General features: G+C 35.2%; 2 protein-coding genes across 9 annotated transcripts; one reads left to right on the forward strand and one right to left on the reverse strand.

Annotated features, from left to right (window-relative positions):
- Positions 1-12,472: 12,472 nt before the first annotated feature.
- LOC133830981 (potassium transporter 2-like) lies at positions 12,473-23,079 on the forward strand. Of its 8 annotated transcripts, none has more exons than XM_062261121.1 (9): positions 12,951-13,141; positions 13,961-14,221; positions 14,410-14,462; positions 14,573-14,690; positions 14,941-15,195; positions 19,188-19,270; positions 19,349-19,420; positions 19,502-19,781; positions 19,940-20,161. In XM_062261121.1, exons 2-9 carry the CDS (start codon positions 14,149-14,151, stop codon positions 19,999-20,001), a joined length of 996 nt encoding a protein of 331 aa, XP_062117105.1. In that variant the 5' UTR covers positions 12,951-13,141; positions 13,961-14,148; the 3' UTR covers positions 20,002-20,161. The 8 variants fall into 8 exon arrangements, with proteins under 8 accessions (XP_062117107.1, XP_062117105.1, XP_062117106.1 ...); XM_062261122.1 differs by having other exon boundaries at positions 13,003-13,141; positions 13,912-14,221; XM_062261124.1 differs by lacking the exon at positions 12,951-13,141 and adding an exon at positions 13,152-13,536 and having other exon boundaries at positions 14,416-14,462.
- On the reverse strand, positions 21,117-24,509 carry LOC133830980 (ankyrin repeat-containing protein ITN1-like). The gene is made up of 4 exons (XM_062261119.1): positions 24,247-24,509; positions 23,604-24,131; positions 22,706-23,115; positions 21,117-22,179 (listed from the first exon to the last, which is right to left on the reverse strand). The coding sequence occupies exons 1-4, from the start codon at positions 24,266-24,268 to the stop codon at positions 21,352-21,354; spliced, it is 1,788 nt and encodes a 595-aa protein (XP_062117103.1). The 5' UTR covers positions 24,269-24,509; the 3' UTR covers positions 21,117-21,351.
- Positions 24,510-25,165: the final 656 nt, after the last annotated feature.

The raw sequence follows: 25,165 nt of genomic DNA on the forward strand, positions 1-25,165 counted from the left end.
AGACCTCATTGCCGCCCTAGCAACTGTCCTGAACATCAAGTCCGACAGTGGTAGAATTATCAGAGGTCTTTCTTTTCTGACTACTAGGTCCTCCGCCCCTACCTGCTCTTACAAATAGGGGGGCCCTTGCCTAGGCTTCCAGCCCCACGGCACCCTCGCTCCATATCACACCTCCTTCATCCTCCATGGCAAGGGCCTTCCCTATCATCAGAGCATAAGTAGAAACCTCATGAACTGGAGCGACCCTAACTCTATGGGCCACCCCAGGGTTTAGCCCTCGAACGAATCGTTCCTTTCGGGCTACGTCTGTTGGCACCAAATCAAATGCGAACTTGGCTAACTCATCAAATTTTTCAACATATTCTGCCACCATCTTACTACCTTGAACCAAGTTCATAAACTCATTGGTCTTCGCAATTCAGACTGCGTCACCATAGTACCTCTCGTTGAACAATTGTTAGAACTCCTCCCAACCCATCATAACAACATTTTGGGTCTGTGATACCACCTCTCACCATGTTCGGGCATCCTCCCGTAGCATGTACATGGCACAAACCACTCTATCATTGCCTTCTGATCCTATATAGTCAAGGATGGAGCTAACCATGCCCATCCACCATTCAGCTCCGAACGGATCTAAACCTCCTTCAAAAATTGGAGGATTAAGCCTTTGGAACCTTTCATACATCATTTTCCACCTGCCTTCACCCTCAGGTTGAACCAAAATTGATGCCAATGTCGTAGAAACACACGAAGCAACATTTCTGGGGGGAACCCACTGTCTCAACCACCTAATCTCTTCCTCTTGCTTTTGTAATCTAGCCTGCATATGAACGAACACTTGCTGCCAACCCCCGGGAATAGATGGAGGATTCTGGTTTCGAGTACTATCTGCAATCCCAGTATTAACAATGCTTGCACCCCATGATTATCTCTAATGCATAACTTCTAGATTTGTCTGCATTCAATGACTCAATCCATCAGATATGATCATCCCTTCTGGAACCACTCCCGAGCATGGCCAGACAAAGAAGAGGAATAACAAGCACATATAGATATATTGCTCATGCTCCTTACATTAACAAGCAGATTAAGTCATTCTACTAAGCAATTAGACAAATATTTCATTCAATACCAACCGACCCTGAGTTGAGCTTGTCTCTGGCAATGAGCACATACATGCTCAGTCAATTTTCCAGGAACCATAAACCTTGGCTCGCTCTGATACCAAGTTGTAATGCCCTACTTCCTTAGAGTCGCTAATAAGTGAGTTTGAAACGTGCTAATAACTCGCTAATCGAAGTTTTAGGTTAAAATGTGTAGTTAATTAAAATGTAACTTGTTTAAATAAGATTTTGGTATAAAAAGTCGGTCGTTCTCTTAGATCAAGAAAAGGGTTACATTGGGATCCCATTTATATTATTTGAAAACATATTTACAACACAAAGGATTACTTTACAGTCGACCTAAGTGACAAAATCAATGTTCATGACCAGTTCCTTAAACTGCCCCAGTCGTGGTGGCCAGATAGGCCAAACATGTACGCACCACTCCATGCCCTCTAACTCATTGTTGATTGATCTTTTCCTTGCCCTTACCTGCACCATAGAGCACTTGTGAGCCAAGGCCCAGCAAGAGAACTTTAAAGCACAACATACTATATATTATCCTATAAAATAAACACTTATTTAAACTGTTATTAGAATACGAAATGGCACAGTAGCACAACAACATCATATCATAGCAGAACAGTAACACATAGGAACATACACATAGCATCATAGCAACATATTAACACATAAGCACAATAGCACAACATCTTAGCAGTTCAGTAATACAACAGCATATAACGGAGCAGCCAACAAGCTAACCACATACCGGCCATGCCGTCCCAAGCGCTTTACCAAGCCCTGGGTTTGTGGTCCACACCGTTAGGATATCCCAAGTATCATTTAGGGTCTTGCCCTACAAACTCATACTCCGCGTGCTAACACTGCTCCCGACCCCTTTCCATACTCAGTTCTTGCCTCTCCTAGCTTCTGCCACTTCCGACTCTTGCCGATCCCGGCTCTTGCCTCTCTCAGCTTCTGCCCCTCTCGGCTCTTGCCACTCCCGGCTCTTGCCGATCAATCACATTCACATATATGACATAGAAAACCACAAACAATACACACCACATACCTATATGGGTACAAATAGTTCTCTTACCTATGTCCTGAGCTTCCAAGCACCGATGTCCTAAGCACAGTCCCCTAGTCCGAACCTCGCTGAACCCTAGTCACAACGCATTAAAAATATCCAACCATCAAGTTCTAACCCATTAAATAACTTTAGGTCATAATTATAATCTCGACGACATTTAATTCTATCAATCCGGGTGATAAAATCCATCCCGAGCCTTAGCTATTGGATTCCCGAGCCTAAAACCTCCTTAAAGCCTAAAAACACACTAAGCGTCGCGGCCCCATGAACCCATGCCATGGCCCGCCTCAACCAGAAACCCTCAACCCCAAAACAGGGCAGGCGCGCCGCGGCCTAAGCCAACCCATGCCACGGCCCACCCTTCATCCTGGGCTCCAAATGGTTCTATAGGGTCGCAGCTTAGCAAGAACAATGCCCCGGCCCGACCCTTCAAACCCAAAAAAATCCTCCATTTTTACCACGAAAACCCAGCCAACTTACCCCAAAATCAAACTAACAATCCAACTCAATCATCCCAATAGTTATAGAGTGATCCCGGCAGCGAAACCCAATAGAAACTAACCACAAACCTCATCTAGAACTCAAAGATGATTCTTCATCTAAATCACATGCAACACTCTAAAAACACTAGCAGAAATTCAACACAATTCATCAAGTTAGAAGCTTACCTTTTGCTTAATTGAACCTCTCAATTATTTCCCTAAGTCTCATGCTTCTAGCCCCTAAAGTTCCAGCTTAATTCTTTAGTGCCTGGTTAGTTTTTCACCAACAAAATCCTCAAGCTTCTAGAGAGAAGAGAGAACCGAGAGATAGAGAGAGAGTCAGTTTCTTAAAGTTTTGAACACTCCCTCCCTTTTGTTTTATTTGACTTAAGTCTGTAAGGTTACCTCAAAGGCTCGGGGTACCAAAACCGTCCCCGAGGGTAAAATGGTAAATTTCCCCAACATTCCCTCCTAAACGTTCTAACCTCAAATATATCTCCAAATATTTATTTACATAACCCGATAACTCAATAAAACATCTTATGCTCGAAATACCCCTCTACTCACCCCGAGTCAAGTATTCGACCCCGTTGTGACTTTCTAGCTAAACAACTCCCTAGGAATGTCTCGGATCGTGCAACACAGATTTATCACAAATATATCACAAATACCATAATTATTACATTTATGCCCTCATCGGGCTAAAATTACAAACATACCCCCAATAACCAAACAGGGCCCACACACATATTTAATTCATCTAAACATGAATTTCTAATCACATACTCATAAAAATTCACATATAATAATATTTAATCACTTATTGCCCTCCAGGCACGCTAATCAAAGACCTAAGCCCTATTAGCAAATTTGGGTCGTTACAGTTGTGATATGGAGAAACATAAAGAAGTTAGTGATCTCATATTCCACTATGGAGGTTGAATACATAGTTGCATAAGAAGGAGCTAAGGAAATAGTCTGGCTAAAGAAGTTCTATTCTGATCTCGGTGTTATTCAAGAAATTGATAAACCTCTTGTGTTGTTTTGTGACAACACAAGAGTGATAGCCAACTCGAAAGAACCTTGTAGTCACAAGAGGAGTAAGCATATAGAAAGAAAGTATCACATAATTCGAGAATATGTAGGCAGGGGAGATGTGAAGGTTATGAAGATTGCATCTGAAGACAATCTTGTAGATCCATTTACGAAGACACTACTAGAAGCTACATTTGATAAGGATATCAAGGAAATGAGATTAGTAAATTTAAGGCATTAGTTTCAATTAGTGCAAGTGGGAGTTTGTTGGGGTTTTATGCCCTGATTAAAACCCAATTTCTTTGTAATCTCATTTTATTATCAATAAAATAATAGAAATCATTTTTTGACTTGGTCAATCACTTTTCTCACATGTTTTAATTTCATGATTTGTTTAATATAAATTTCTATTAAATCCCGAGCATATAGCTAATCATATTCATAGTGACGTAATCACAGTGGAATATAAATATGATTATATGTTCAAAAATAAGTTATTCCTAAGATTAGTTAGGGCATAGGATTGATAATGACTTGACAATCTACTATATGGTCTACTTACACATCACAGTATTATGTTCTTTCCAGAACATTAGCAAAGTAGATAAGATCGGATGTATTTGTTACTTCGGACTGGACCGATATTGACAGTAGATAAGATAAGTAAACATACCGTTATCATCTATTCTAGTCATATCGTATAGTTGACCATAGGTCAATTCAATCTCAATTCTGAGTGGTTACTATTCTAACTGATTGTATTATTTGAGTTCTTTGACTTGTTCGTTACCAGCTTACCCTACGGACTAGCCCATATTTACATCTTGGGAACTCATTAGTATAATTGAGTGGGAGCAATAATCATAGATATGAACATCTATAACTTCTGATGAAGAAGTGAAACGATGGTTTCCTTTTAGTTTGGTTCAAGGTGCTAAATGATAGAGATCTCATTTTGGTAATTAATATTAGTTTACTGAAATATCATTTGCAAGGAACTAAGTGTATTAAGGATAAAATACAATGAGGGGTAAGACGATATTTTAGTCTCATCTAATTGTAAACCGTCTATAAAGGATTGAGTGACAATTATGGTTGTAATAATTGATAATTAATAACGTATCTATTGCTTATAGAGTGTTCTAAGAATTCAAGACTGCAATTCTGAGTCTTTAATGGAGTCATGAGGAATTAATAAGTTAATAAATTTATTTGTTAGATTTATGATAACTTATTGGAGCTTGATTTCATAGGTTATGGTCCCCACTGTACCTTGGATAAAGTCATCTAGATAGTCTTAATTAATTGATTTAATTATCAATTAGAATTATCAAAGTTGATCAGGTCAATTTTGGATAGTTTCACAGAGTTATGTAATTTAGAGAAGAAAAGAAAAATTAGGGCAGATTTATTAATTAAGATAAATTGGTATCTAAATTAATAAATAAGTTTACATCAAGGTTCAAATTATAAATAATTAATTAGATAAAGGATTTAAATAATTATTTAATTAATTAAATCAATAGAAAATTATATAGGTCTTGATTTTGAGTCTAATGGACTTATAATTAAATGAGAAATTTTACGGGCCTAAAGCCCATGGGAATTTCTACGTAGGGCTGATAATTGACTATTATTTTATTTATTTTTTAATTAAAATAAATGGCCTAATTCAGTCTATAAAAGGGATTTCAAAGTGAGAGTTGAAAACACACTTGTTTCTGAGAAGATCAGAAGATCTAGTAGGTTTTAATATCTCTACAGCATAAGTCTTTTTCTAACCTCAATATTATTTTCTCTTCTTCTCTCTGTATCTATCTCATGTGTTGAGAATTTCCCACCCTAGTGTAGGTGAATCTAAGGAAACTTTGGAAGGCTGTGAAGAAAATTGAAGATCGGTTCAATTTCTTGGTGATACCCTGTGACGAAAATGATACAAGGGTTAGAGAAACTGAATGAAGGACTCAATCATTCCGCTGCGTATAATGTAAGTGTTCTTATCATTATTTCTGTTTGAATTCAATTTTAGAAACATGTTCTAGGTTTTCTTTTATTGATATGTTTAATATAACATTTACATGAAAATAAATAAGATATTGTATAAGTTTTCCCAACAATTGCTAGCACTCCTCTTGCATTTAATATTTTATTGGATTTCGTGAAATATTAATTTGACTTTTATTTGTTACAACAAAGTTTTATAAGCATTGTCATAAAGTTAGTGTGCAACACCATCTAATATTGATTGTTGTAATTTAGTATCGAATTCCATATACTATATTTTAAATTAAAATATATGAGACCTGACACTAAATTGCATCAATAACAATTTGTCGTGTAAGGTTATGTTGAGAAATTCTCTAGTTTTATATCTTTTTGAAGCATTTTGACATTGGTCCTATTTGTTATTTAGTGGGCAGGAAATCAGACGGATAATTTGGACATGCGATCTGCCAAGGAATAGCTACACACAATACGATGATCTAATAAAGAGAAATACAATCTATTTCTTTCTTCATTTAAACTTGGAAATAATATTACGAGAGTGACAAAAATATGTTGTCTCAAACTGCTAAAAAATTTATTATTTGTTGTGTTGGAAATCCTTTATTTAAAGCAACTTGAGACAAAATAATTAAAAACCTCTATAAATGTAGCACAAATTGTATATAATAACTCTACGTATACATATAATCACCCTTCATATAAGAAAGATAATAGGTATATTAAAAATACAATAGAATTTTTATGGCTCGGCTCAATGTGAGTATGAGGGAGGCCCTTGTATTTATATTATAGTAATACAGTTACAGATTGCTCTAGAACAAGCCATTTGTTTGACTAACAAAAAAAGGGTGATAGTTGTGCAGAGAATATCAGCAAATCATACTGAGTAGAATGCACAAAATGATGCGCCAATAAAGGCTTCAAATCAAGGCCTCAAATACGCACACACGCACACTCCTATAACAACATGTCACCTCATAAAACTAATAAAATCATTATTTTATCATTATCTGTATAAACTCGTTTCTTAACATCCCCCCTAAAACTGAGCGAGGATTTTACAACGCCCAGTTTGTCTATCAAGAAATGGAAATGAAGGCTTTTGGTGAGGCAATTTGACACTTGATCGTGTGAATTGATGTATCTGACTTCCAAGGCATTTGCTAACACTTTGTCTCAAACATCGAGTTCTATGTTCTTTGTTCTTGCCTGGTGGATGTGATTATAAGCTAAGGTGCTGGCTCCCATATTGTCACACCATGTTAGTGGTGTCGCTGGAAGAGGAAACTCAAACTCTCGAAGAAGAGACTGAATCTAAGCAATTTCTGCAGAGACTTGCGCAAGAGACCTGTACTCAGATTCTGTACTGGACTGAGACACTACAGGTTGCTTCTTTGAGGGCCAGGACAATAATGAATCACCTAGATACACACAATAGCCAACAATAGATTGTCAATCATCGAGACAACATGCCCAATCTGCATCACAATACCCAGTCAAGACTAATATGGCAAAAGTGTTAAAGATGCAAACCATGTTGAGGTGTTCCTTTGAGGTAGCGCAAAACTCTTTTGGCTGCATTCCAGTGTGCCGTTGTGGGAGCTTTGAGGAATTGACTAAGCTTATTTACAACAAAGCTTAAATCTGGTCTTGTATATATAAGATATTGCAGTCCAGCGATCACGCTTCTATACATTGTAGGATTGTCCAAGAGCTCTCCATTAGTGAGAGATAAATTTTTCCCAACGGTTATGGGAGTTGGGCAAGGTTTAAGATGAAGCATCCCTATCCGTTGAAGCAAATCTTCTACATATTTTGATTGTGTCAAATACATTCCAGTCATATCTTGGTGAACTTCTATTCCAAGAAAATAGTGGAGCAGTCTAAGATCCTTTAATGAGAACATTTGATTAAATTTTGTTGTGAACTGTCTAAGTTTTTCAGCATTGTTACATGTCACTATTATGTCATCAACATAAATCAACACAAACATAATTAAGGCTAATGACTTATAGAAAAATAGTGAAGAATCAGCCTTGGAATTCTTAAAATTCCAACTAATCAAGGTTGCTTTGAGTCTATCAAACCATGCCCATGGTGCTTATCGCAGCCCATATAGTGACCTGTCTAATTTACACACAAAATCAAAATTTTCCTCATCCTCAAATCCTTGAGGTTATTTCGTGAACACCTCATCTTCAAGCTTTCCATTCAAGAAAGCGTTATTAATGTCGAGTTGCCTCAACTCCCAAGATATTGCTACTGGAATGGAGAGATTAATTTGAACTGTGGATGCTTTTATGAAGGGACTAAATATCTCACCAAAATCAACTCCTGATCTTTGTGTGAAACCTTTAGCGACCAGCCTCGCTTTATATCTTTGAAATGTTCCATCTGAGTTCCTCTTCATCTTCAACACCCATTTACTTCCTATCACATTCATCTGAGGTGTTCTTGGGACTAGCCTCCATGTTTTATTCCTCACAAGTTCCTCATATTCCTCTTCCATTGCAGCCTTCCATCCACTGTGCACTAGAGCAGTCTCTACCAAACTCGGTTCTTCACTAATAGGCTGCTAATGTGACTGTCCCATGTATTCTTTTGGCTTGAAAATGCCTGCCTTTAACTGTGTAATCTTAGGGTGTGTAGGACCAACCTACTTTTTCACTTCTTCACTTTCAGCAAGCTGATTAGTATCCTCAACTATTCTGTTAGAGGCACTCAAGGAACTTGAAGAATGATTAGATAAATCAAAGCCAGTAGAAATGTTGTCATTGTTTCTTACTTGATCAATGCTTGGGGAGTGATGATCTAAATCAGGTTCTACTTCATAGACCTCCGTTGGAGGAGTTTTATCAACTTGGACACTAGAATGTGGTGGAGTTGAGGAAAGTGTTGGTGGCTGAATATTTAATGAAGTTTTCCAAAATGAATAGACACTTGTTTTTCAGATTGGTGTGTGTTTAGAAAACCAATTTTGCAAGGAAATTAATCTTCATTGAAGATGACATTTCTAGAGATATATAGTTGGACAGTGCTAGTTAAATACTTGTACCCTTTGTGACACTCATTATAGCCTAAGTTTATACACTCTGTGGAATGGAATTGGAACTTGTGAGTTTGGTAGGGACGAAGACAAGGAAAACAAGTACTGCTGAACACTTTCAAAAATTGATAATCTGGTTTTCTTGAGTGAATGACCTCATATGGTAATTTATTTTGAAGAATAACAATAGGTAATCTATTGGTGAGGTATACTGACGTTAGGAATGAGTCCCACCAATACTCTTGAGGGACACCTGATTGTGCTAGAAGAGTGAGACCCATTTCAACAATGTGTCTATGCTTTCTCTCAGCTCTTCCATTTTGAGCAGATGTGTGGGGACATGAGTGCTAAAATTATATTCCATTTTCAGTGACAGTACGGGTGAAATCTTGAAATTCCCCACCCCAATCAGTTCTTAGCTATTTTATTTTTCTTTCAAATTGAGTTTATACCATACTCTTGAATTGTAGGAATGCATTCAATGCATTAAATTTGGCCCGAAGTGGATATATCCAAGTGTAGCAACTGAAATCATCTACAAAGTGAATATAGAGCCTAAAATTAGTGTTTGAAAGCACAGGTGCAGGACCCCAAACATATGTGTGTATGAGGTATAGAGGGTGTTTGGCACGGGTAGAATTAAGCTTAAATGGTAGAGAATGAGATTTTCCTAGCTGGCATGCTTCATAAAAACTTTCATTGAGAACAAAAGACAAGACTCGACTAGATGGATGGCCTAAACACCTATGCCATCTATCCTTTATTGAATTGAAAGACTTCTCAGTCACGGGCTGAGTTACATTTGGACTCGAAACAACTAGACCAGTAAAATAACTTGACTTCAACGAGGGAGAGAATGATGAGTGTGGTGAGGCAGAGGTGGATGTGAGGGTGTCCGAGTTGATAAATTCTCTATTTAAGGCTACCTTGAAGTACTACCTTCCTTGATACCTTGTCCTTCACAAAGAAAAAATCAGAAAAGAATTCAACATAAACATTATTATGAGAGGTTAGCTTTGATATACTTATGAGATTTTTAGTTATTTGAGGCACTAGCAACATATCTTTGAATATTAGAGGCTTATTTTCAGTGTAAATAAACAGTGCTAGTATGGGAAATGTGGAGTTAATTACCATTCCCCACTGTGAGAGTTTCATTACCCTGGTACTCATATTTCTAGTTCAAATTGTTGGGGTCTGAAGTGATGTGGTTGCTTGCAGCAGTGTTAGAGAACCAAGCCTCATGATCCAAGGCCTCTTGATTAGCAACGTACGTAGAGGCACCTTGACTGTTTTTGTTCTGACTCTTGCTTCCAAGCACTGGCCCCATATAAGCTTCATCAAATATGTTATAACAAATGGAGTTAGTATGGACATCAACCCACTATTGCTTTTGTCGCAAATATTCACGCATGGTGGAGGATCCTTTGCGGGTGGTTTGGATCTTAGTCTGATATTTGTCCATCTTAGATTTTGAATATTCTCTGTGGAGTGCTACGAGGGATCGCTAGAGAGAAGTAAAGGAGTCACATCCCATCACCTTCGTGGCTACACCTTCTGTCATGGAACCATACAACCAACCAAGCAAGAGTTGATCGTGTACAATCTAGTGTCACTACAATAAAAACCACTTTTCACAACACATGGTTATAGGACTATTGAAAAAAGTATTATAAAAGCTAGTTAAAAAAATGGGACATAAAATGCGCTATAGTGTAAAAGGCAGGTAGTTAATTTATTTAGAGGGAAACTGAAAATTAAAATGGTCTTAAAACATATATATTTATTGCGCCAAAACCGTAAAGTAAAAGCTGTTGGATTAGCTTATACATGATCTTTATTTATTTTCATGTATATCTAATATTAAACAAATTAATACGAGATAGGCTAAAACATGTTTCTAAAATTGAATTCAAATAGAAACAAAGAATAGAATACTTACAGTATACGCAGTGGAATTAAAGAGTCCTTCCTTCAGTTTCTCTAACTCTTGTATCCTCTCTGTCGCAGAGTATTATCAAGAAACTGAACCGATCTTCTATTTTCTTCACGATCTTCCAATGTATCCTTAGAACTACCTAGACTAGTGTGGGCAATTCTCAACACATGAGATTGATAAAGAGAGAAGAAGAGAAAATAACAAAGAGGCTTAGAATAGGACCTGTGTTTAGAGGGAATCTAAAACTATTAGAAAATCTGACTTGTGACTCATCAAACTTATGTTTTGACTTCTCTCTAAGCACTCCTTTTATAGACTCAATTAGGTCATTTAATTTAATTAAAAAATCAATAAAATAACAGCCATTTTGAAGCCCTAGGTCGAAATTATCATGGGCTATAGGCCCGTGAAATTTTCCATTTGATTATAAGCCCATTGGATTTAAAATCAAGGCCTGTATTATTTTCTATTGATTTAATTAATTAAATAATTATTTAAATCCTTTATCAAATTAATTATTTATAATTTGAACTTTGATTTAAACTTATTTATTAATTTAGATATTAATTTATCTTAATTAATAAATCTACCATAATTTCTCTTTTCTTCTCAAAATTACACAACTTTGTGAAACTATCAAAAATTGACCTGGTCAACTTTGATAATTCTAATTGATAATTAAATCAATTAATTGAGACTATCTAGATGATTTTATCCAAGGTACAATGGGGACCATGGGCCTATGAAATCAAGCTCCAATAAGTTATCATAAATCTAACAAATAAATTTACTAACTTATTAATTCCTCGTGACTCCATTATAGACTCAGAATTGCACTCTTGAATTCATAGAACGCTCTATAACAAATATAGATACGCTATTAATTATCCATTGTTACAACCATAATTTTCACTCAATCCTCTATAGACAGTCTACAATGAAATAGGACTAAAATATCGTTCTACCCCTCATTGTATTTTATCCTTAAAACACTTAGTTCTTTGTAAATGATATTTCAGTAAACTAATTTAATTACTGAAATGAGATCTCTATCATTTAACACCTTGAACCAAACTAAAAGGAAACCATCGTTTCACTTATTCATCAGAAGCTATAGATGCTCGTATCTATGATTAACACTCCCACTCAATTATACTACCGAGTTCCCAAGATGTAAGTATGGACTAGTCCGTAGGGTAAGCTGGTAACGAACAAGTCAAAGAACTCAAATAATACAATCAGTTAGAATACTAACCACTCAGAATTGAGATTGAATTGACCTATGGTCAACTATATGATATGACTAGAATAGATAATAACAGTATGTTTACTTATCTTATCAACTGTCAATATCGGTCCTGTCGGATGTAACAAATACATCCGATCTTATCTACTTTGCTAATGTTCTAGAAAGAATATAACACTGTAATGTGTAAGTAGATCATATCGTAGATTGGCAAGTCAGTGTAAATCTTGTGCACTGACTAATCTTAGGACTAACTTATTTTGAACATATAATCATATTTATATTCCATTGTGGTTACGTCACTATAAATAAGATTAGCTATATGCTCGGGATTTAATAAAAGTTTATATTAAACAAAAAATCATGAAAATAAAAAATATGAGCAAAGTGATTAGATAAGTCAAAAAATAATTTCTATTCTTTTATTGATAATAAAATGAGATTAGAAAGAATTTGAGTTTTAATTAAGGGATAAAACCCAACAAAAGCTTGGCACCCAGTTTGATCTGAAGGACAACTTCTTTTTGCGCTATGGGTAGCCCGAAAACACATTAAAGATAGCATTGGGGTTTGCTTGAGCCATTGCACATGAATATGAAACCACATTTTTCTTCTTCTTCTTCTTCTTGTGATTTCTTCATTTTCTTTCTCATTTTCTTGGGGACAAGAGTTCCCAAATCAAATCTGAATTAGGGCACAAAAATAAAGCAACAAACTTTTACGGTCAGTGACAGACCAAATTACTCCCATAAGCGATGGGTCTACTCAGGGCAAGCGTCAATCTTATTGGACTTCACAACGGTGGCTGCCCAAAAATTACTACTGCCAAACGTCCGAATACATTCAGATATGATTCTCTCTTATTTTTTATTAATGAACATTTCTACAAGTCTGTATCATCTATAATAATTTTTAATTGATTTAAGTCTGAGAATTTGATGCTCCAAGTTTTTTTATTCTCTGTAATTTATACCATTTATCATCTTTTATCCATCCATGCCTCCATTCATTATACTTTTTTAGTTTTTTCAATTAACTTACAACCAAAAGATTTGGTGATGATGAATCCTTCTCCTCCTCGACGCATAGTGGGTCTTCGCAGGGTCCGACAGTGACGATGGCTTCTTCTTCTTCTTCACCTCGGCACGCTGTGGACAACGACTTGGGTTCTGGGCTTGTACTTGGTAAGTTTCTCTGTCGAATATGGATTTTTTTCTTCTTTTTTTTTCTTATCTAATGTGGTTGGTGTGAGGTCTCACTTTTGCGAGATCGTGGGTTGGGTATGGATTGTGTTTTTTATTCACGTGCAAGTTGCTAGTGGTGATTTGTGGTGGTGGTGGAGCGTACGTTAAAAATGGAACGGCGTGGCCCTGTGGCTCACGAAAATTGTGGAACATATCTGTTGTTGTTTTCAATTTTTGGATTATATTCTTCGTGCAAGTTTCTGTCCATATCTATTTATACTCAAGATATGACTTCAATTAAGTATTTGACCCCAAAAACGCATTGGTTACAATTCGTATCAAAAAGCCTTTCCATCTCTCTCATTAGCCCAAGTTTCGATTCATCTTCAACCATGGTAATTAGTTATTCTCTACATGTTTGTTGTTATGTACATATAGGAATAAAGTATCTATAGAGAAGGAGTTATCTATGAATGTAAATACTTGTTGTTCTTTTCATATTTTGTTTGTTTCTGAAGTTGTTAATTTGACTTGAGAGGATAACTTTATTTTACATTTTATTTTTTAGCACAACTTCATGGTTTGGTTATACCCTGATACCTTTTTACTGCGCTACTGCTTTTTAATAATTCTTATTTTCTGGATTATTTCTGCAGTAAGGTTAGCTATATATATGCCTTGTCAGGAAGTATTTGTCTTTTATTATGCTTTTGTGTATAGCGTAGAAGATTAATTAAAAGTTAAATACAACACTAATGAATTTATTGTAGTTTTAGCTGGTCATCTTTGCCTTAACATCCCTATCTGACTGAATTCCAGATGTTGTGATTCCAATAACTTGATTCATATTATTGTGCCTATTTTCTCTTCAACATTATGGTACGCACCGAGTTGGATTCTTCTTTGCACCAATTGTGTTGACGTGGCTGCTATGCATCAATACCCTTGGCTTGTATAATATATTTCGCTGGAACCCACATGTTTATCAAGCTCTTTCCCCATATTACATGTTCAAGTTCTTAAAGAAGACAAGGATAAGTGGATGGATGTCCTTAGGTGGAATATTAATGTGCATAACAGGTAAAAGAGGAGAACACACATAATATTTTGAGTCATTTTTCTTAGGAAAGAAAACAGAGCTCTTTGTATTGTTTTTTTTTTTTTTTTTTTGCATGTTTGATAAGTTATGAATGACCTTTATTAAGACATAAGCTGCTGTCAGATTTTTATGTGTTACATGCCACTAATGAATTCGTGTGCTTTTGCAGGCTCAGAGGCTATGTTTGCTGATCTTGGACACTTCTCAAATGCGGCCATTCAGGTAACTTTGAACATTATTATAACAGTACTTTATCATGTTTTAATCTCATTTTCAGTGGATGTCTAATCTAACAAGGGAATTTCAACTCCCAATGTATTTTCCTACCGCAGATTGCTTTCACATTTCTAGTTTATCTAGCACTTATTTTGGCATACATGGGCCAAGCTGCTTATTTATCACATCATTGCCACTCCAAACATAGTATTAGCTTTTATGTCTCAGTTCCTGGTAAGGGTCATCCTTCCCTTTTGTATGAAGTACTGTTGTTTAATTTGTAGTTTGGTAAGCTTTGACAAGATGAAATAAATTATAACTAAGATTCACCAGATTCTCCTAGCATTCGATAGATGATGTTAATGAAAATTAAACTTGACATCTCATTCTTTAATATTATTATTTCAAACTTCTGTTGTGAATAGTGACTCGTATAAGTACTCATTACGAAAGATATGATGTCTATAAATTTTTTTGAATGCAGAATGCGTAAGGTGGCCAGTTCTTGTTGTAGCTATTCTTGTTTCAATTGTTGGAAGCCAAGCAATCATCAGTGGAACATTTTCTATCATAAACCAAAGCCAGTCGATTGGTTGCATCCCAAGAGTCAAGGTCATTCACACTTCTGACAAGATTCATGGTCAGATATATATTCCAGAGATCAATTGGATTCTCATGATCCTTTGCATTGCTGTAACAATTGGATTTAGAGACACTAAACACATGGGAAATGCATCAGGTAACTTGTACATCTTCACTAGTCTCGCACTGAAAATAGTTAAATTTATTTTCTTACCTCTGATAACTTTATCTGGGCCCAAGGAGTCCATTGTTATTGTCCAGCTAAGAGAAGAAAAATATTACTACTCTGGTTTTAAGTTGACTCTTTATCAATTTGTTTGTTCGTTTATTATTTCAAAGTAGAACTATTTATAGATTTCTCAATACCAAGTTTGCAATCATCATCTTTTTATTCAATTGAAATTTATGTATGATTACAGTAAATTGATTTAAATTTAGGCCTGTACAATTTTTAGGCAATTTGTCATTATGTGTTAAGAATTTTGACTCTCTTTCTTACTCCATCATTCTAGCTTCTGAAATGACCATTTCTTCTATCTAGTTAAGTTTTTTATTAATTATATAAATTTTATCTTTTTGATTCCCTATTTGGATGGGCTCCTTTATTAATAATTTTTATAGCTATGTTCTTTTGGCAGTTGGTTGATTTAACCTCAAAAATACCTCCACCGACACAAACTATAAATAAAGTAAAAGAAAAAGAAAAGATCAAAACTTTCCACCAACTCAGACTCGATGCCCTCAAAAGTTCCTTACTTTCTTCCTTTTATTTGAAGTAGGTCTCATGTCCCCTTCTACTAGCTTGAATTTGTATTTTAAACATGCTTTAGTAAAACTCTTTGAAGAGGAAGATATATATTCATATGATATTTACTCTGCTTTCTTTTTTTGGTCAATTTGCATAGACTAATCTATGTTATCAATAAGGTATCAAGTTTGAGAAAACGACTCTACAAGTGTGAGTAAGAAGCATTGCAAAGTTAATTAACTTGATTATTAATTGCAAGAGGTACGGAAGTATGTTCTTCTAACTTTTTTATTAATATCATACAAATGTTAGAGGAGTTTGAATATCTTAAATATTCATTCGTAGAGAAGTAGCTTCTGGAAAATTTGTTTGTGTGTTGCGGTGATATAAGGAAGAAAACTTATTGTGTGTTGTTTGAATTTTTTTACTTGGTATTGATAGATGGTTAGGTAAGCTTTTATATGAGAAATGATGTCAGATTTTATCTAGAATTATGTATTAACATCTTACAAATAAATTGTGTTTGCTTGAATTGGTTTGATTATATTGATAGATATCTCGCCTGGGGTGTGAATAAGGGTAGTTTTCACGTCCCCAACCTTAGGGTTCGAACAATAAAACATTATACATATGAGTTGTGATTGGAAATATGGATAATCTGATAATGCCTCCATGAGTTCTAAGTCAAATATAATTACCCAAAACATCATAAATATAATTACCCAAAACAATAGCTTGGTTTCCCTCCCCTGTCATTTTAAGAAGATCCACCTAACTTCGATAGTAAAGTTCACATTCAGCTCTATGGCCATTTGAGTAAGCATATGCAACACATGAACAATTGCTCCTGCACAGCAGCTCACAGCTGTTTAGACCAATAGCAGTAGCCCTTCGAATGGTTATTGAAATCGGCATTAGTCCTTTTATCTCATAGAAATCATCACCATTTTCACAAACTAATTGAATGATCAAACAACCACTAGAATTCCTCTCTGTTGTGCCATCACAAAGAGAATAGTTGACCATTGAAATTTGCTAATCTTCCATCCTATACTCACTGATAACCCCATTATGAGCCATGACAAACCATGAATACACATTGCTAAGTGCTTTTTCTTCAATATTTGCCTCTGTGGACACCATAACAGCCATAAAGAGTTATATAGCTTCAACCTTATTACTAAAATTGACAAAGAAAAGAAACCAGGATTATTTTTTCTCTAAAGTAAGAAGACATACTTATTCCACTAGATGATACCTAAACAAGAACAAAAGAACAACATCAAAATCACCAAGATCAGAATATTCTGGCGAAACTAGACAATATTGTTTGAGCGCTCAATTATCCAAAGTTGCACCTTCAAATTTAAGCAACCAAAAAAACTAATAATAATACCAATGAATAATATTTTTGTGAATACATATTCTGATTCACTTTCACATTATGAGGGAATAAAGAGGAATAAGATTAAAAAACGACAGCTTGTTCGTCAGAAGATAGTTTACGAAAAATAATCATTATACATATAATTAAAGAATGCGTCAAAAAAAGAATGACAGTCCGCAACATATATTGAACTGTCACTTTTATTTTTATTCATTATTCGCAACAAAAAAAAATACAGGTTCACATAATGACCAGTTGTATTCGTTGAACAAAAAGACTGTAACCTTACTGAAATAAAACTTGAAATTTACAGAACTCCATACAAACTTCGATACGTAATAATAAGTGTCCTATACTGAAACCAAACGTTCAAAAACCATATATCATAAAGACATGTACTGTGTATATGTATATGTAATGAGTAGGGTTTTTTGTTATCATAAAGACATGTATAGATACTTTGGAAGGCAAGGAATGATATTGTGTTGAATAATAGTAGGACTCGAAAGGAAACAATAATTGCTTCAGCTAGAGCTTATTTTGATCAATGGAAGGTAGCTCAAGAAAAGAATATGGAAGACCTGGTTGTACAAAAGGGCTTGCACAGGTGAATGGGCATTGAACTAAACTAGATAATGGTAGGATCAAAATTAATGTTGATGCAAGTATATTTGAGTCTGCTGATTCTTTTGGTATTGGCTGGGTGGCTAGAGATGTAGAGGGTACTTTTATTGAGGCGTGTCATCGTTTGTATAGAGATGTTACTCACCCTCTTCTGGCTGAATTGGGGTGAAGGAGGTGTTGAGTTGGATTCTGAATTGAGGTTGGACAAATGTGGATGTGGAGTCTAATTCAGTTGTTACTGTGGTTGTTATAAATAACACCAGTAAACTTGTTTCTCCTTTTGGGATTATAGTTCAGGATTGTAAAAATTTTATCTCTTGTTGTTACCCTGTCATTGTAAATGTTATCAAATGGTCTAAGAATAAGGCTGCTCATTTGGCCGATTTAGTCATTTAATGTGATCTCTTTCTTTCAAAAAAAAAAACTATATCTCTAATTATCAAATTTATCCTTATGTTTTACTATACTTATAACTGAAATGTATTTATATAAAGGACTTGAATGCTAATGCTCCTGATAACACTTTTAATCATTTTTCTCGTAAAACCACTATAAATTTTGTGCTAGACATCAATATAAATATTTAAATTAGTAATTGAGATTCATTTAAAAAAAATTAGTAATTGAGACTCTTAGAATTGTAAAAAAATTTGGTGAAGAAATTAGTTTCATAATTATTAATATTAGTAATTATTAAAATTTCCTAATGATCAAACTTAGTTATAGATAATGAACATTTTATTATGCTTATTCTGAATGGAAACCATACCAAATTTGTTTGTTCTATAATTATTTGAGTTACAACAGATGATGGAATGGATCACTCAAATTTATGAAACCCCACAAATATAAACTCAAGAATACCTTTTTTTTTAATTTCATTCAAGTGGTCAAAACAATAATGTCTTAAACTTATTTCTACTGTTATGATCCAATAGAGACTTGTAACTTTAGAAGAATTCTTTACAAAAAAAAATGTACATGGTGTGACTGCACTAAAGTTCTTGCTACTATTTACTATAAGTGAGTGACTAAAATGATCCTCTAGAAGTGGGAATTGTATGAAATGCCATTGACAATTGCTAGTTCTTATTATAGCCATGGAAATGTGCAAAGAAATATGTTGTTGGTGGGTCTTGGCAAGCCACATGCACGTGGTTAGTGCAGCTCAAGCTATACATACATATATATATGTCTATATTTGGAGTACCTAAATGGTAATATCTTGATGAATAAGCATAATAACAAGTCTTGGAAGATAGTAGTCGAAATTGAATTTATTGACGCTAAATATCCAAACAGTAGCTCTAAGATTACAAATCTAGACGCTTAATCGGACAAGGAAGGGGTGTAACAAGGTCAAAATTAATTGTTGTTAATATGTGTAAAGACAAGATGACATTGTTGGAGGAAGAGCAGCTAAATATGAAGATTCAAATTGCTGAAATGTTGAATCTACTTAAAGGACACTTGGTAACAATTCTTTCTCGCACTTATATAACTAAAAATTTGTATTTTTGAAATGAAACTTATCTTGTTGTTTATATTTAGGGCGTTAGAGCAACAACAAGTGAGGGGAAGTCCCACAATATTCCACAATCCAACAATATTCCTTCTCCTAAGGTAAATCTTCAAATTGTTTTATTTCTTTTTAAGGAAATAAATACAAAAATTAATATACTGTCTTCAAAATTTATTTTGCAGAGTGTTGGAGTTAAAAATGGCACTAAATTTACAGAATCAAGGAATGCTTTCTACATGCTTGATTGGTCAGATGCAATTATTGCTGAAGGCTGTTGGGATTCTAGTGATCCAGACTTAGAGATGCACGAAATTCCTCTTGGACCAGATTTTATGCGTGTATGCATTGATGTTGTGGTTGTGTCTAGTGCTTATTTATTTCATCCTAACTATGCGATGCTTACTATACGAGAAGTTGTTGGTTCAACAGTTGCATGGCCTTCTCAAAAGGTTATTCCAAGAGGTATTTATTTGGTTATTTGATTATATAATGCTTGTTCAACATTAACCGATATGCAATCCAAGATTATGATAGCATTATTGACTATTTTAGATGAATGATATGATATTTCATGACCTCATTAGTTTGTCTTTTATGTTTTATTTACTACATTCAACAAGTCAAGTGCAAAAGAAAATCTGATTTGGAAGGCTTTGGTGTGCTGACATTTGGAAGATCATGAATTCCTACCTTTACTTTTGAATATGCAACTATTTAAGACTATTTTGTTGACTATTGTGAGAATATTTTGTTTATGTTAATTAGGCAGTGTTGAATATCTTAAGACTTTTGGATTATTTTTTAGATAATCTTGAATGTATTTTGACACAATTATTTGGTTACATGTGTTATGAACTATATAATTGGTACTCAAAAATATATTTGTACAATGTTAAGGGTGTCTTAAGTATATTAAATGAAGCGGGTTTGAATTAAAGAAATAAAAAATAATTATAATGGACAGGTTTATATAATAATAATTCAAGCTTATCCAAATATTAGAATAATACAAAAAATGTGTTATTGTATCTTTTACAATAACACTGGTTTATAAGCATAAAATTATGTTATGCAAACTATTTTCTATAATGCAGAAAGTGTGTTATTATAAAGTGTATCATAACATTACCTTATAAGTACAAAAAAGTGTTATATAATCTACTTATAAATAGCATAATGAAATACTTATCTAACTATTAAAATAACACAACAAAAGTGTTATCGTGGGCTATACCATAACACATGTCTATAACTATAGAAAAATGTTATGCAAAGTTCTCTAACCTACTATAATAGTGCTTTCCTTAACACATCAATAAAGTGTTATGGTATATATTTGATAATACTTTTTCGGTCTTATTGAAAGTATTTTTTCTTGTAGTGTGTTCAAAGTCACGATTGACCTGAATCTCAGTTTCATGCTTCCCTTCTTCGTTAGTGACAATGGTAGTGAGGACCTCCGGTGGTTTCATTTTTGTGTCGTTGAGATATCCATCGAGTCTATGACCTCTCACAATCACCAATACCATAGTCTTCCATAGAGTAAAATTATTTTGATCCAACTTAAGAGCAAAGGGCTGGTTGAGGGTGCTTCCGAACTGTGGGGCTGCAACATCCTGAGTTTTTGCTGGAGCCGGTGTTTATCGCAGAGCTTCCAGAGTTGTCGTCGGGTGCCGTCTTGGACTGAGCAGTGGTCGGAGTCTTCTCGCCTCCTTCGGTCAAAATCGTTTTTGGCTACACGCCTCGTTGACTCTAATACCAAGAAAAAATAAGAGGTATATTAAAAATACAATAGAATTTGTATGGCTCAGCTAAATGTGAGTCCAAGGGAGATCCTTGTATTTATATTAGCAATACAGTGACATATTGTTCTAGAACAAGCCATTTGATTGACTGACAAAAACAGGGTGACATTTATAACAGCTTGTCACCTCATATAACTAATAAAATTATTACTTCATCATTAGTTGTATAAACTCATTTCTTAACAATACATAATAGTAAAAAAGGCACTTGTAGTATATAGAGAATATCATATAGCATATATAGGATTAACTTCAGTCTCAGAATCCGAGTGATGACGATAAGAGTGTTGTGAACCACCAACCCTTTTCTCCTTCTTCCTCACTTTATGAAAACGCTTAGACTTAACAACGTAATACGTCATGGTACCGAGCACTCCCACCATCGTCACACCCCCAACAACGGTGACAAGAATCGCAGCCCACCTATTCCGTCGACCAACCACTATATATGACGAAGAAATGAAGGCGATCGAGGTGCACACTGAGGCCAACCACATCAACTTGTTTATCACTTCAATCACTCTTCTCTCAGCTTTGGTCTCCCCTCTAACGAGTGTGATTTGTACCAACACAACAGCCAATGATGTGAAGAGTGCCACCGCGTTGAAGATGAAGAAGATCTTGAACGATGCGGTGTTCACCATCACGGCCATTCCGGCCTCGTCATCGCCCCCTGGGACTGTGAAGATGGCGGCAAAAGCCACCGTTGCGAAGAGGACAGCCACCACTGTGACTGAGTTGGTGGCGTTGTTGATTCCTGCTCTGTGGAGCTTGCGGAGCTCTTTGGCAATTCCGGTCACATTTTTGTTGGTTTTTCGGGTTTGTTCGAGCTGGATGTGCACGTCTTTTTTTATCTGTGTCACTGTTTTTCTTAGCTCGTCTCGTGGTTGGTTGAGCTCGTTGGCTTTTACACCACCGTTTCTAGCTAGGGTTTTCTTTATCAGTGTTGTTTCTTCGCATAAGGAGAGGCCTTCGGCTATGTCGAAGGCTGTTTTGTGCTCTCTTGTTAGGGCGTTCACGTTTGTGTCTAGAAGGGATAGCAACTCGCTCACTATCTGCGAAATTAAAGCCATTTGAATTTATAAATGTGTAGAAAAGTGAATATTTTGTATGAACCACCATAATCAATAACTCATTTTATATAGCCAGATAACGAGTCCATCGCCACTCCATCGCCACAAACAAGATGACTTTTTTCTATTAGTTATTGTGTCAAAATAGAGCAATGATACACAAATATTTAAAACACACATTCAAATGACACATTACGACGTGTTGAAATCATGTTGACTAAGGCTAAGAGTGATGACACATTATAGTGTGTGATACGAATATGTAATTTAAATAAGTGTGTCCCAATATAAATCCTCAAAATATCCTATGCATATAATCATGTGATCAATTTTGAACTATAACAATTACTGTACAGGTGGCAAAGATAGACTCGAACCTCTGACCTATCGATCTCAACTTGAAAAATAATAATGAAAACTCTTCGAAGACTGATTTTATAATGCTAACCAAGTACATGCAAGTATTCAGTTATCCAAAGTGTTAATTGTAGGTCATATATATACGTACCTCAGTTCTTCTTTTCCTGGTGGCAACATGTAAAGCTGTATTGCCAAACTTATCAGGGAGCATAACAATAGCTGCATCTGCATCAAGAAGCGACTTGACCACTTCACAGCTAACTCCTTTCACAGCCATATGCAATGCAGTTTGTCCCTTTTTATCAGTTCTTCGAGCTAGTTGTGGATCCTTCCTAAGCAACATTCTCACAACATCTAGATGCCCTTGTCTTGAAGCTAGATGTAATGCATTCTTTCCATTTGATCTAGATATTTCTATTATGCTTGAATCTTTTGATAACAATTCTCTTACCACTGACGCATGCCCTTTTGTTGCTGCTGATATAAGTGGTGTTGTATTTGACTGCCCTATGGTTTTGCTTAGCTCTGGATCATAGTCCAATAGCACCTCCACAATTTCTACAAAAATATCACAAATTATTATACTCGTATGAATATTGAGTGTCGTTGAAAAAACTCCTTTATATTTGAGATATTTGCTAAAATAACAAGGTAAAGATTAGAAAACAGCAAAATAGCTTCGCTCATCATTTTTGTTATCACGATGGTTGTCCAGTGTAAATTAATAATCGCTCAAGCAACCATGATCATTGTTTATTTGTTTTTTGAAAAAATAGTTTACTAATTATTTTTTCCCAGTCACTCTTGAAAATAACACTAGAGAAAGAGTGTATAAATATATATTACAATACTCAACATGTAAGATCGAGTAGGAATATGAATCTTATTGAAATGCTAATTTACAAAAAAAAAGTATAATATTATAGTGGCGATTAGTTTGCAAAAACACCACCTATATATAATCAATACAAGTCCACAAGGCTATATGTCTCTACATGTAATGAAAACAAAAGAGGAGGTTTTTATAACATTAATAAAAAGATTACCTTTATGACCTTGACTGGCAGCAATATGCAAGGGATCAAACCCAGAACGATTCTTGATCGAAATGCCGTCTTTAGTAACGTGCTGCATGAGCTCTTTCACCACCTCAAGATGACCTTTCTCGGCGGCAATGAACAGAGCCGTCTCACCCAACTCATTCTTCTCATTCGCAATCGAAGACCTTATATCAGCCACCTCCTCATCAAACTCTGATCCACTCAACGTCGTTTCCGCCATCTGGGCCTCAATATCATAAAAAATCTGCCTCACTCCGGCCAAATCACCCCGCTGCGCCGCCAGGTGGAGCTCGGTGTCGTTATGCCTTCCGGTTACTTGCTTCACGTACTTCTTTTTCCCTGCTTGGTCGATCTTCTTCCCGGAATTCGATACCAAAAGAGCCTTGCCGGAATTCGACAGAACAAGAGTCCGTGTTGGTGTCGTCGGAGTCGGAGAAGACGGCCATGGTGTATCGCCGGTTAGAGTGGTTGCCTTGGTCCTCACATAAAGACCCTTTTCTAGATCCCTCTCACCTTGCCAATCAAATAAAAAAACAATGAAATTTAAGACTATATATATGTGTGTGTATGACATAAGAGATTGATTATATATATATTTGTGTGTATAAAATAAGAGATTGATTATTACCTAAATATGTGCCTGAGGCCATATCTTGCCCGGAAGAAGATGAAGAGAATAATTAAAGCAAGAAACCTATCTAGGTCTTGCCATTGTTATATTTTTGGAATATTTGAATTTTGAGAGGGGTGATGGAGTTGTTAACGCCGTCGAGTCCAACACCGGACGGAGCTGACGGCATTGGCGGTGGCTGGTGTGATGTACGGTGGCGATGGAGGTGGGTTTGTGATATGATTGGTTCTTCTCATGTTCCGTGAGCAGAGTTGTTGTTAGAGAAATTGTTGGTATTTTTGTTAGACTATTGATTAATTTTAGATTTAACAAAGTTATATTTATTTATTTATTTTACTTAATCACTCAAATATTTGATATTATCACTTATGTAGTAATTGTGTAATAAATAGGGATGCATATTTTCCTAGACGGAGCCCGCAATGCCCTACCTTTAATAAGGTGGGGAATCCCCATCTAAATATGAACATGGCAGACACGTGAATAATTTTTAATCCTCAAAAGTTAAATGCAGTGGGAGTGGGGATGGCACTCCCCACCCCAACGAGGCAAAGTTTAAATTCTTATATTTTTGTAATATTTTATGTGTATGTTATATTTTTTGTTTTGTGTTAAGGTAGTATATTAGTAACTTTTTAATATATTAAATTTTATTTGGAATAATGTTTAGTATTTTAAATCATAAATATTGTCACGACTCGAGCCCTAGGCTCTAGCAGATTTGTAATATCCATAATTTGGGTGGTTAAATATCAAACTTTGACTCTAGTTGGAAAATAGTCCTTATAAATTATCATTTAGTTTATATAATAAATAGTAGTATAATTATAAGTAAAAAATATTGGAATAACTCCTATAATTTTATATAAAAATATTAGAGATAAAAGCATGATCATCTATCATTATACATAGAACA

The sequence above is a fragment of the Humulus lupulus genome, chromosome 4 (genome assembly GCF_963169125.1).
Source record: "Humulus lupulus chromosome 4, drHumLupu1.1, whole genome shotgun sequence".
NCBI classification, from domain to species: Eukaryota; Viridiplantae; Streptophyta; class Magnoliopsida; order Rosales; family Cannabaceae; genus Humulus; species Humulus lupulus.

What these genes read in the sequence shown, in the direction of transcription:
- LOC133830981 (XM_062261121.1), top strand. Translation starts at nt 14,149, where the DNA reads ATGTTCAAGTTCTTAAAGAAGACAAGGATAAGTGGATGGATGTCCTTA. An exon ending in AATATTAATGTGCATAACAG is followed by an intron (nt 14,222 to 14,409) that starts GTAAAAGAGGAG and finishes GTGCTTTTGCAG; the next exon opens with GCTCAGAGGCTATGTTTGCT. An exon ending in CTTTTATGTCTCAGTTCCTG is followed by an intron (nt 14,691 to 14,940) that starts GTAAGGGTCATC and finishes TTTTGAATGCAG; the next exon opens with AATGCGTAAGGTGGCCAGTT.
- LOC133830980 (XM_062261119.1), bottom strand. Translation starts at nt 24,268, where the DNA reads ATGGCCTCAGGCACATATTTAG. An exon ending in TGCCAGTCAAGGTCATAAAG is followed by an intron (nt 23,116 to 23,603) that starts GTAATCTTTTTA and finishes ATATTTTTGTAG; the next exon opens with AAATTGTGGAGGTGCTATTG. An exon ending in CCAGGAAAAGAAGAACTGAG is followed by an intron (nt 22,180 to 22,705) that starts GTACGTATATAT and finishes TTAATTTCGCAG; the next exon opens with ATAGTGAGCGAGTTGCTATC.